Source organism: Suillus plorans (assembly GCF_016647745.1).
Source record: "Suillus plorans strain S12 chromosome Unknown HD556scaffold_47, whole genome shotgun sequence".
NCBI lineage: Eukaryota > Fungi > Basidiomycota > Agaricomycetes > Boletales > Suillaceae > Suillus > Suillus plorans.
The window spans coordinates 72,497-85,159 of NW_024537431.1; the positions used below are offsets into that span (position 1 = coordinate 72,497).

Consider the following 12,663-nt stretch of genomic DNA (forward strand, 5'->3'; position numbering starts at 1 on the left):
CAATGAAGGTTTTGACGGCTTCTCGTTCTTTTCCGGATAGCGGATAAACCTTTGATGTCTTGGGTATAAACCCTGGTTTGAGATCAATACGGTGATCCACCCCAGGTCTTTCAGGCGGGAGTTTGTTAAGGCCGTCTTTGGCGAAAACATCCTGGTACTGGTGTAAAAAGGGGGGAACGAGCTCTTCAAAGGTTTTCTTTTGCTTTTCTATTTCTCCTGCGACTGCGAATTCTTGGGCTTTATTACTTGTTTTTCCGAAATTTTGTTTCATTTTCGATGTTCCGTCCCGGACGAGCGGGGTATCGAAGGATCTGTCTTCGATGATGCGTACAGTTGATCCATCAGTGGCATATTCAACGAGTACTTCGTCATTGGCTAGCTGGTAGGCTAGTGGGTCAAGGACTGGGGGTCTAAAATTTTCTGACCAGACATCATCTTTAGTGTCGTAGTTTGGGATTTCTTCATCAATTACTTCTTCTACAGAAGTGGTATAGGGGGAGGTGGTTTCATTAGTTGCCACCTTCACCTGTACTGGCTTCCGTAGTTTAGAGTTTACCCAGGCTCGGGAAGTTTCCTTTTCGATGACCTTCTCTTTCTTGAAGAGTGGTGGAAGGGCCTTTCTTCGTCGTTTTCTATCGATGTCCCTTTCTATAGCTAATGATCTTCTTGTTGACGGGAGTGACACTGTTTTGGCTTCCCAATCGATTTGGGGCTTCAGCGCCGAGAGCCAGGGGAATCCTAGGAGGATTTTGTCTTGTTTGGCTAGTTTTGCTACATTAAATTTTCCGATCATGGTTTGTTGGTCAATTTTGACCGTGAGTACGCAATAGCGAGAGATGAGTCCTCCTTGAGCGTCTGATCCGTCTGCAGTGATGACGGGGAAAGGGCGAGAAAGTTTGTGGGTTTTAATTTTATGCCTTTTGCAAAAGGCGTCGCTTATGAAAGTTCCGGATGCTCCGGAGTCAATGATCATGGATGTTTCGACGGTTTGTACGTGTTTATCGGAAAAAATGGATGCGGGAATCCTCAATTCATTTCTGGTTCCAATAGAACGTATTAGTCGTACAGGGGTAGGGTTTACTGACGTCGAGGCAGTTTCCCTTTCTAAAAATCCATCTCCATGAAGCGACGTTCCACTTCGGTAAAGTCGCTGTCTTCTTCTTCTTCAACTTCTTTCTCTTTCATGGTTTTCCTTCGAATTGGTGCTCTCCTCTTTGGGGTGTCTTCTTCGTTCTTTTCCTTCTTCCTTCTGATAGGAGTTCTGGAGGAGGAAGCGCGACTTTCAACTTCGTCGTCACTGCTTTCTTCTTCTTTCTTTCTCCGGATCTGGTCCCTTTCTCTAGGGTGGAAGGAGGTATCGTTGGCACGATGTCCTACTTGGTGACATTTGAAGCACCTTCCTTCCTTGAGATGTTTCTTTAGTTCTGCGTCCGATAGGCGGCTAATGCGATCGACCTCCATGTCGTCGCTTCTTTTGGGAACGTAGTGCCTGTTCCCGAAGTTCTTCTTCTTCTGCTGGTAGGGTCTTTCCTTCTTCTTGATGGCTTTTAACCTCTGGAAGGCGTTATCGAGGTTGATACAAGTGTTCACCACGGTATCGAAGTTGTCAAGGCTCTCTCCGGTATGGTGGAGGCTGTCTTGAAGCCCGTAATCCAAGCCTTGCCTGAAGAACTCGATAAGGGGGGCTTGTTCTGTCATTCCTGCCCTGTGCTCAAGGAGTTTATAATTGGAGATGTAGGTATGGAGATCTCCTTTCATTTCTAATCCTCGGATTTTCATCATGGCGGTTCCGGCAGGATCCATAGGTTTAAAGGCTTCGTCGAAGTCCTTTTTGAACGTGGCCCAGCTTCTGTAACCGATCATGGTGCCAGAGGTATCTTTTCTTTTGGGGTCTAGGGCTGCTTCCATGAAGTCTTCTGCCCATATCGCCGCATTCCCCTTTGTCATATAAGACAATACTAGGATGATCTTCTTCTTGTCTTCGTTGTATACCTGATCATTGATATCGAGGTACGCATGACATTTCATCATGAATCTCTTGGATTCTTCTCGATCTCCATCGAATTCGGGGGGGAACCGATCTTAAGTTCTATATCTTTGGCTTTGGTCGTCATGGTGTTCAAAGGAGGAATATTTGGTAGAGCTCCTAAGTTCAATGCCCCGATCAAGGGGGTTAACGAAGTCGTGATGTCGGTTTCGTTGCAGATGGCAACGGTTCAGGTGATAAGACTTTAATCTTTTGTTACGACTGGGATGAGTCGAGCTATCTATGTCTGAATAGACAATCGGCATAATGCCAGATAGACGGGAGTCTGCTCTCGATTGAGAGATCAAGGGTTCTGGCTAAGGCGAGTGTCGATGACTCCCTTAGAATAATGGTTCTTAGACAGTAAGGTTGGAGACCTTACTGAAGGACAATGTTCCAGGTAAAACCCAGTAGATTAAAGTAAAGAATACAATCGTATGTAGCTTGGTTTATATACAAGTGTTCAAGCGGAGCTTGTAAATGTATTATCAAGATAGAAGCAAGACAAGAGATAAGGCGGACAGCCCGCTTGTTGAAGATAAGAGATAAGCATGGTACGGACGGCCCGTTTGTAAGCGAGATAAGAAGAAATGAATATAGGGGCTAAATGTTACTGTAACACAGCCCACACATCAACTGACCAGCTGGTCTCCCAGATTCACAACAGTTTCAAGGCTGAATTTGTTGTTGTGGGTAAGGAATAGGTCATGTAGTGATGGCCCAAGGAGGTTGAGAACCAGAGCGTGATATGTCGACTCCCTACCAAACCAATGGACGCGGGGAATACCAACACCACCTTCAAGGTGTTTCAAAACTTTGTATTCGCGTTGCACGGAAGATGAGTGGCTGATGGGTTCAAGCTTGATGGCAACTGCATCCTCCTTGATGATGTTCCGTGCACGATACACAACAGCTAATTAGTGGGGTCAATTTGTTGAATCATTGTGTAGTCAGTAATATATGAATGACATACCATATGAACCAGATCCCAAAATGTCTCCCAACCTAAATCTTCCATCAACTCGAACAGGGACCTTAGTATGCATCGCGTATTATACAAAGCAACAATTTGCCTTCCACACGCCGCATGGGTATTTCAGCTTGAACTGGCTTAAGCCGGCTTTAAGCGGTTCAAACCACGGTTCAAATATTTTTGGCTTGTGATTGCTGTAACTGGTTCACATGGCTTACAAGTCAAACTGAGTTCGTACTCAGTGGCTTGGCTCACGTGGATCGCCAAACCTCTGGCTTATCGGTAAATACCGAACCGGAGCGGACCGTAGCCGAGCTGTGGCACTACTAGTCAGGAGGGCAATTGAAAGTGGGCAGACTGTCAAATTCTCATTGTCATTCAAAGAGTTACTGTGATGGCAATGTATTCTGCCTCTGGTATGTGTTGTTTGAATATTTCAAGTTTGGTGGCGGATAGTCTGATTGCTCTTTCATCAGCTCAGGGGTCTCCATAAGTATGTGCACTGGTTTTGCATCTTCTAGGCAGAATCATTTGACAATTATATTGATATATGCTTCTTGCATGTGTGTGATTGCACTGCATTATTGGTTTATTGAAGTGCAACTCCTCAATACATTTGATATCTATGTAGTGGTTACGAGTGAATGTCCAATAAGCAGGACCATGAAGGAGAGACAACACAGTTTATCTCCTGGATCAGAACGACCCTCATGATATTGACACAGAGGTGCAGTGTTTCATAAGTGCACCTATGCAGAGGCTCACATTATCTAGCTGAGCATCCTCAAAGCCTCAACATCTTCAATTAGGTTTCTGTTAGTAGTGTATCTTACCAGACCATAATCAATCATTGAATCAATTCAGTACGATACACACAACATATATCTAAATTTCTAACATATCGAAAATTCAACAGGTGAGCAATGAGAGAAGACAGATCGCACTATTACACAACTCTGCTGCTACTCATCTCAGCACACCTTGACTTACCTTGGATGCAAGAAGTTCATCCACCTCTGCCTCATCTTTCCCATTGACAGTCCCATCAGACAATTGTGAATTTGGTCTAATGTAAGATATCTGTAGGATGAGTTTATTAACATTAGGTCTATCTACTAATCACAGTTTTTGTTCTCAGTTGGAATGCAACCTCCAGGAGGGTGGGGGCAGTGGCAGCTCAATGGACACCTTGAGTCGATGTCGATAACATATTGGATGAGTCACTACAGAAGCTCACACATTAGACATTGAGCCAGGAGCAGGATACCTTGCAGGAGATGACACAGGATCTCGGATATAAGACAGTGGTCCAGGAGCAGGACATTATATAGGAGAGGACACAGAAGAGGGTACAGGAGATGATGCAGGAGAGCTGTGGTTGTATTCGAGGTAATGGAGAGAGACCACATTGATCGGATCGATCATTAGCATACCAGTGTTGCCCATGTTTGTACTTAGAATAAGATGCAGGCACTTCCTCTGTGATTATAGGGCTTCAAGAGGCCTTGAGGTTTGCAAGTGTACCTTGTTTGGTGGTGATTCTGACAGTAAGTAGATTGTTCTTGAGAGCATCTATAAGGACTTGGTGCTCACGAAGCAAGAGATCATGTATCCCCTTGCTCTTCACAAGAGTGGCACATTTCTTACCAGGCATCAGGACATTTTCAGGATAGTACTGAAGGACATAGTCACAACAAGCTAGTTCTCTATGCAGCAACTTCCAAGAAAATGTTCCTCCTGATCCTTTGAGCTTCTCTGCACCATTCTCAGTAAATGTTTAAGAGATTCCAATAATAAACTCACTAAGCAAAGCTGATAGACCACTCATAATACATGGTATGTCCTCAAGGCTTCTTCATTCATCAGGGTCATTTACTTGCTGCCTCTCCAACCACCTCTCCAATACTGTCTCCACTAGTGAGCCGTATTATGATGTGATGCATTCAAGATAATAGTCTAGTTTACTAAAGTTCATAATTGTGAAGTATAGAGGTGAGGGTAAAGGAGGGTCGCAACCATCACAGATAATCATGTGTGGCCTTCAACAGAAGCTTACCTAGTTAGTCATCGATAAAGATCATCAAGCTAATGTCATTTGTCAGGCCTGAAAAAGAAATATCATTGTATCACTTGAAACTGCAAACATGACATGTGATGACTCAGTTACAACACTGCCTTCCTTGGGAATTGCCAATTGCACTCCACCTGGACCTCAATTATTATTAGCACCATCAGCATCCGAGATTCACTTGCTGGACAAAAATCAGGCAGCGCTGGCCAGGACGAGTTATGTATCTCGCTGGTTGTGTAGACACAGTGCACATAAGTCACAAGGACAGACACTTGAGAAAATAATGATTGATCTTGGCTTCAAATGGTGTCCTGTAATCTATACAATACTTGTGTCTATAACACTAATTGATTCACATTATGACTTAACAAAGTCACTGTAGCAGGCTCTGCCATGAGTGGCCTTTCGTGTTATAGTTCTTAATGACAGCTTGACAGGTGTAGCTATTTTGATATGATCTGCTGGTTTCCATATATGTACATGTCTATGTAGTGTGAATGGCACTGGTACATTCTATTGGTCTTATTATTGGCGATGAAGGCAAATCTGCGGATGCCCTTCATCTCTTTGCTAATGATGTAATATTGATGTAATGTGACTTCTTTCATTTTTGTTTTTTTTTATCTATCTAAATAGAACTGACAACTTCTTTATAATGGTGCTTGCACTTTTCTGATGATCGCCATAGCAGGTAAAGTTTCATGCAGCACCTTTTCACTTAAGCAGATTGTGGACAATAAATTGTCTATGCTTCTGCTCTGTTGCACAGACCTTGATTAATATGAATTATTTGAAAGTCTGTTAATGAAACTTTTCGCCATGGTTGCATGCTGATGGGCCAAAAGGGATCTTCATTGCATGGACTCAACTCATAGGGTGATTGAAGTCAGGAGGAGAAGAGATGAGACATGTTGTGTGGGATGGGATGCACCCCTCAAATATGTTGAATTCTAGGCCCGCAGTGGGGGCCGAGGTACGAGGCCTCCGCGAGGTAGCGTAGAATATGGTCTACGTCTAGGTGCCCAGGCTGTCCGCCCCTATGCACCAACCCTGCTGACCACCGTCTCCTAAGATAGGGTGCAGTTAGGAGATGGGAGGGAAGGGTAAGTAAGACGGTTATGGGTCAGTAGCAGTTTCGACCTTACGAAGGGTCTCATCAGGGGGCTTACCGCTGCCCCAACCGCCTTACCTCTGTTTCTGTTTAGCAATGCTACCTCTAAGCCTTATATGTAGAAAGGGAGTTGGCGAACAGACCCCAGTGATTAGGGCAGGTGGGAGCGATGTCCGTCTGTGGCACGACCCAATCTAGGGAGGTGATATGGATTGGGTTAGTGGATACTTGATGAGGATGCCTCTCATCAGGCGCTATGCCCTGGTAAGAGTATCCTGCTATGGCCAGACGAAAGTGGTTTCCCACGCGACTTCGGGACTTGTATTGCGCGCATGCATATGACACCGTTTGACATAGATATGTATATAGGAGAATACATTGTTTGAGAATAAAAAATCACTTCACATGAACCATAGAATCCTACCAAATTGTGTCAGTGAATCTGGATCCCTGCAGCCATGTTCGCATCTGTTCAATGGTCTGGATGGGCCCAATACAACATAAATACCTGAGACCAAGTTTTTTCTCTTTACTTTCCTCCCATTTACTTCCACTCAGTATATCATGATTTGTCGCAGTCCAAAGTTGTGGATGACTGTGGAAGAAGATGCGTTCCTCAGAGCTCTACTCCCTGAGTATATGAAATGTTAGCATCAGAAAGTGTATGGCAATTTTTGGATTGATACCTTGTATGCATTTTTTAGCCAGTGGCCAAAGCACATGTGTCTACACCACAACACTAACTTAAGTATCCCTGCAGAAGGACATTGTTGGTTAGGCTATCATAAAGCATAAGGAGGTGAGTCAAATTAGCACTTGGGTAAATGAGCACTTCATGAAAAAATTACTGTAGGCTGTCAAGCATTGGTTTAGATGGCAGACAAATTCTGCACATCTTGCACATTCAGGTAACTCCTGTGGTGTACTCAACCTCAATGACACACTCAGAGGGGGGGTGGGTTCAGAGGGTCTCGGGCCCCACAAGAAGTTGAAGTTTACTTACAATATCACTTCAATGCATGCATGAAGGCCACTGCTGATGCCACAATAGGGGATTTCTTCACGTAGAGTGAAGCTGTCTAAACAGAAGGAGGTCACTCACATTATATATGCAATGGAGGATGATGTCATATGAACTGAAGTTAAGCAAAAGCACACAGAGGTGCTTGTAGAGTGGAAGCATGATCGTGAGCTGGCTAAAGTAGGGTTAGTTGAAGAACTCGATGATGATGCAAAAATACAGTATGTACTACTATCAGCTCATGATTATTTCATGTTCCAATAGAAGATACAGAGCTTTTAATAAACTGGGCTCACATCTGGATCAAAAATTTTGTCATCTATCCTACAAAACAGGGGGACTGAAATTTACCTGTATTGCTGGTGGGTGTAACCCTAGTACAGGAGAGGTTATGGCAGCCAAGTAAGTCTCACATTTCTCATGATCGTCATGTACTTGTCTTAATGTTAACTCACAGCTTTCACCTGGGAGAAACTGACACAGGTGCAGAATTCTCAGCCTGCTATCCTGGATTCTTGGACATTCAGATCACCTATGCAGATTTTGTAATGGAAGCTGTTGGTATGTATTTTCACAAGTCCTCACTGTTGGGTGGATTGCTCACCATATACTAGCTCATGATGAAAAGATGTAGTCACTTGTGAATCAAGAAGCATTAGTGCAGGCCCTAGCTGCCAGCAAGGATGTGGATGTAGACGACTCAAGCTCAGAGCAAACCTATGAAGATGAAAGTGGGAATATTCATGACAATGAAGAAATGCCAGGACACACAGATGCTACAACTGACCTTGATCATATACTCCAGGAGTACATATATCATGACTAGCTTGCTTATTTGTTTCAGGACTTAGACTTCTCATGTGGCAACAACGGAGCACTCTCAGAGCCCACTGTTTCACCTCCCATCATGTCTCCAGCTGTAGCACACCACGATGAGCTACCTAGTCTACCAGCAGTTCCAGATATACAAGCAGCTATCCTCTGGCCACAACTAATGTCTCCTCAGATGCTATCACCATCACTTCTGAACAAGACAGCTGGTGGGGCTACCACTGGAACTGCAATTGGCACATCTGATCATCTCACTCCTTTGACTGCTGAGGGGCCAAAGGACCTCACTGTACAACATGCCAACATGTCCCATCGAAACATGGATAGGCACTCAACATCATTGGGTCATCGAATACACATATCTGTGCTATGGCAGGAGTTACAGAGAGTGAAGAAAATGATGAATCTAATTTCACATCTATGAAGTGCAAGGCCAGGCCACTAGTCAACAAACTAATAAGTAAGTTTTCTTCAAACTTCACCAGTTGTCAAGTAAAGGTTCATGGTTTATAGAAAACAGAAGTGTGGTTAGCACCAATTCTATTGTGTCTTTCATACAGTATCTGTACATATCTGAAGTTATGAAGTTTGATTTTCAGACAGCGGTCTAGATACCCTTTGATTTCACTTTGTATCTCATCCAATACTCACTTATCTATGAAGTTCAACCGCTGTGTCATTGTAGTAAGAGTGAAGCTTACCTTCATACTGATAGTAATGCTGTAGCACTCAGCCTCATGCTGAGCATGTATTCAGCTAATTCCCAATGCATGTAAAACACCCATTATATATGAATCACTTCCCAATGTTATCCAATACTTACCTGCTCAACCCGATGTTTATCCACTAAAACCGACACTAGTCCAATGTAACCCAACACTGGTCCGACGAACCCAATGTTTCAGCTGCATCGGACCTGATATTTTCCCATGCACTTGTCCTCCCTATGTCCTGTCCTATCATATCTATCCCCACTAGGTGCGCAGTTATCTGTTTTCACGTCACTAACACTGTAGACCGTGTTATTACATGTCCGCAGTACCACATGTCTTATTACATAGTCTATGCTTATTTCACAAGAAAGCAAGAGATGAATTAAACAGCAAGAACATGACTTTACTAAGTTTCGAACGACAAGCGGATACTAGCATTAGAGTCCAAGAACATAACTAACTAACTCGAATTAAACAGATGTTTGGGCAAAACCCGCCAGGGTTTTCGATCAAAACAAGATTCAACGCCTTTCAGAACCAGGCAGGAGCACGCTGAGATGGGTGGGTGGGCCAAGCAGCTCGAGAAAGACTGTCGATATCCTGCATCAGATCAGGAAAGTTACACAAGTAATATCATATTGTTACTTACACCACAGCCTGAAGTCAACATCTCCAGGTCTGTGAGGTCCAAATTGGTAGGTCGTCACTGTCCCGAGGCACGCGATCACCAATGACTTTTGCGCCCACTGACAATTGCCGTACTCTTATGCCCAGAGTACCAGGAGATGGTGCAGTGTAGGACCAAGGAAACGGCCATAGAATTTGTTGTAAACGTTGAACGATGGAAAGACGAACAATCGCAAGTGGCAATTTGATTGTGTTGGAATGATGTTCATCAGTGTTCAACAATGTGACATTGAATTCCACATGATCCGGTCCCCAGGCTGCAATGTTGGACAGTGATCCTGAGAAAATGGGAAGTGGTAAAGGGGATGCAAAAATGTTGAAGACGTGACAATGGACAACAATGAGATCCCCAGATCCCAGATATGTATGATGTCCTGGAGTGATAAATTTATCGAATGTCCAGACATCACATCCTGTGAAGGTAGGAGATGTGCCTATGACCATAGAGACAGCCAAGACGGTTGCTACTGGTCCTGCTGCTATGCTGGATGACACTGTAGCATTCTCTAGAGTAGCTCCTCCCGATGTAATGTCTAAATTAAAGAGAGACAAAGACATGCATAAAGTATGGGTGTTTCTTAACAACTGTGTTCAAAACTGTCTGTTATAACTCCCCAGCATGTAATTAGTCCAGAAGTAGTGTCCTGGAGCTAAGTCGCCTTAACTACAGCTCTAGAAGGTACAAACCACCTAGAGTGAATCCACATTAGCTCATCAATCAGACCCTTGCTGTCTATAATCCACTAACAAAGTCGGCTTTACACGAAACCAATATATGTGTGCCATGTCATTGGTAGGATGTCATTTATGTGACATATATGTAAATTGCCCGCTAGTGCCCAAGGTTGTGTCATGCGGTCCGAAGCCGTAACCATTGAGCTGCTTCTAGGGAGAGGAGGGTGGGTGTTTCAAAGAGGCAGATTCAATTGGAACGAAGCAGAGAATAGCAGATAGTAGCAATAGCTGTAGGTACTATCGTCGAAGAGGAGGAACAAGAAGGTGTGTGCTTTCTGTACTCAAAATGGCATAGACTTCGTTCTCAGCACGTGCTCGTTCCTCCCACTATTGAGAACACGAGACATTGAACCTGAAAATTACCGCTACTACTTTCACCTATAGCGCTCTGAAATTCTACATAGACACTATATATTTCGCATACCTCCTACTTACTTTATCTACCTTTCTACCTCCAAGTAGGAGGAGGTCATCTGATATTTGTAGTTCTTAACTGAATTCCGCAATATCATCCTTTCATTATCCGAAACACTCTGAAACATCTGACAGTATCTCAACATTCACTATCCCTGCCATTCACTAACTTTCTGATGCATTTCCAACACAATCTGATGTAACCCAATGAAACCCGCTGTAGCACTCAGGCTCACGCTGAGCATGTATTCAGCTAATTCCCAATGCATGTCAAACACTCAAATCACTTCCCAATGTTATCCGACACTTACCCGCTCAATCCGATGTTTATCCGCTAACTCAACGCTAATCCGATGGACCTGATGTTTCCCGCGCATCGGACCTGATATTTTCCCATGCACTTGTCCTCCCTATGTCCTGTCCTGTTGTATCTATCCTCACTAGGTGCGCAGTTATCTGTTTTCACATCGCTAACACTGTAGACCGTGTTATTACATGTCTGCAGTACCACATGTCTTATTACATAGGACATTGGACCCGAAAATTACAACTACTACTTTCGCCTATAGCACCCCAAAATTCTACATAGACACTATATATTTTGCATGCCTCCTACTTACTTATTTACCTTTCTACCTCTTAGTAGGAGGAGGTCATTAGATATTTGTAGTTCTTGGTTGAATTCCGCAAATATCATCCTTTCATTATATGAAACACTCCGAAAACACTGACAGTAACCCGCCATTCACTATCCCCGACATTCATTACATTCCCGACGCTAATCTGACATAACCCGACGAAACCCACTAACCTGAAACCCGAAAACATCGGACCCAACGTTTTTACCTTCGGACTTTGTTTCTCGTGCTTTGGACCATCTTCCTTTTAGTATAACTGATCATTCTAAATACCTTACAGCAAACCCCTCGGGTCAAACGCACTTGTCTTGCAAGTATAGCAGACTAGGCTGTGTTAGACTGCAACATTTGTATATTGCTAATTACTTACTTCGTGTAGTGTTCAGCAATTGTTGTCTCGTTACACCGCTAATCTGAAACCCCAAAAACATCAGACCTGACATTTTTGACATTGGACTCATAATTATACCTTCAGACTTTGTTTCCCATGCTCAGACTATCTTCCTTTTTGTATAACTAATTATTCTAATACCCTACAGTGAACCCCTCAGGTAGAACGCACTTGTCTTGCAAGTATAGCAGACTAGGCTGTGCTAGACCAAACATTTTATATTGCTGGTTACTTACTTTGTGTAGTGTCCAGCGATTGTTGTTTTATAACAATGCATCCTCATTGGCAGATTCAAAATGACAAATGAATTTGTCAGAACCTGTTGGGGCATGCCTCTGCCTCGAGTAGACATTTGTGCGTAAGTGAGATTGTGTAGGTGATGAAAAAGAATTCGATTGAATTGACTGGAAACTGAGCGCAGGAAAGGGATGTCATATCCCACCTCAGCCTGTCTTTACTACTGTCCTAACCATAACTTCGTTCCTTAGCAATAGCCCTTCATTCAACCACTTTCCTATATCTCCCAAAGACTCACTTGTTGAGTTGTGATTGTTTAGACTCAGTAAAAATATAGGTGACTGTCATACCTTCTTCAAACCTCACTATTGATAGTATTATGTGGGATACTGTGTCTATGGCAAGACTGACATGTCACATGGGGTAACAGATAAATTTGGTATAACGAGCAAACAGAGCCTCATCAAATACTGCACTCAACTCAGCACATAAACGAGAGAAGTGCAACAGAATGAATTTTATGGATTCAAGACATGTCCACTTCTTCAGGACAAAGGTCAAAGGAAGTTGGCCTCTACAATAAGGAACATGGGCAATTCAGAAAGGGATATTGAATCCTGGTCTTCAGGATAGAAAAACTACAGAGGATCGCTGCTGACCATAGTGGCATACAGTGCCTTAATATCAACCATCTGAAATGCTAAGCAACGACGCACACAGCACACCCAATAACTATGCACCTTATCAAAGAAGGGAGGGAAGAAAATGTAGGCAGAAAATTTTAGAACTGTTCATGAAGTATCAAATATCAAATA

The 12,663-nt window shown here is 43.3% G+C and overlaps 3 protein-coding genes across 3 annotated transcripts; 1 reads left to right on the top strand and 2 right to left on the bottom strand.

Annotated features, from left to right (window-relative positions):
• Positions 1 to 2,658: 2,658 nt before the first annotated feature.
• HD556DRAFT_1445788 (kinase-like domain-containing protein) lies at positions 2,659 to 3,072 on the bottom strand (the record flags this gene model as incomplete). The annotated part of the gene is made up of 2 exons (XM_041306993.1): positions 2,659 to 2,939; positions 3,000 to 3,072. The coding sequence occupies 2 exons, from the start codon at positions 3,070 to 3,072 to the stop codon at positions 2,659 to 2,661; spliced, it is 354 nt and encodes a 117-aa protein (XP_041157701.1).
• Positions 3,073 to 6,745: 3,673 nt separating this feature from the next.
• On the top strand, positions 6,746 to 8,457 carry HD556DRAFT_1310315 (uncharacterized protein; the record flags this gene model as incomplete). Its single annotated transcript, XM_041300396.1, has 8 exons — positions 6,746 to 6,827; positions 6,886 to 6,905; positions 6,960 to 6,980; positions 7,035 to 7,089; positions 7,324 to 7,423; positions 7,467 to 7,604; positions 7,660 to 7,763; positions 8,054 to 8,457. 8 exons carry the CDS (start codon positions 6,746 to 6,748, stop codon positions 8,455 to 8,457), a joined length of 924 nt encoding a protein of 307 aa, XP_041157702.1.
• An 810-nt stretch (positions 8,458 to 9,267) lies between these two features.
• HD556DRAFT_1310316 (uncharacterized protein) lies at positions 9,268 to 11,663 on the bottom strand (the record flags this gene model as incomplete). Its single annotated transcript, XM_041300397.1, has 11 exons — positions 9,268 to 9,335; positions 9,396 to 9,424; positions 9,498 to 9,966; positions 10,450 to 10,495; positions 10,604 to 10,641; positions 10,753 to 10,819; positions 10,894 to 10,941; positions 10,965 to 11,058; positions 11,203 to 11,309; positions 11,394 to 11,464; positions 11,591 to 11,663. 11 exons carry the CDS (start codon positions 11,661 to 11,663, stop codon positions 9,268 to 9,270), a joined length of 1,110 nt encoding a protein of 369 aa, XP_041157703.1.
• Between the last annotated feature and the right edge of the window lie 1,000 nt (positions 11,664 to 12,663).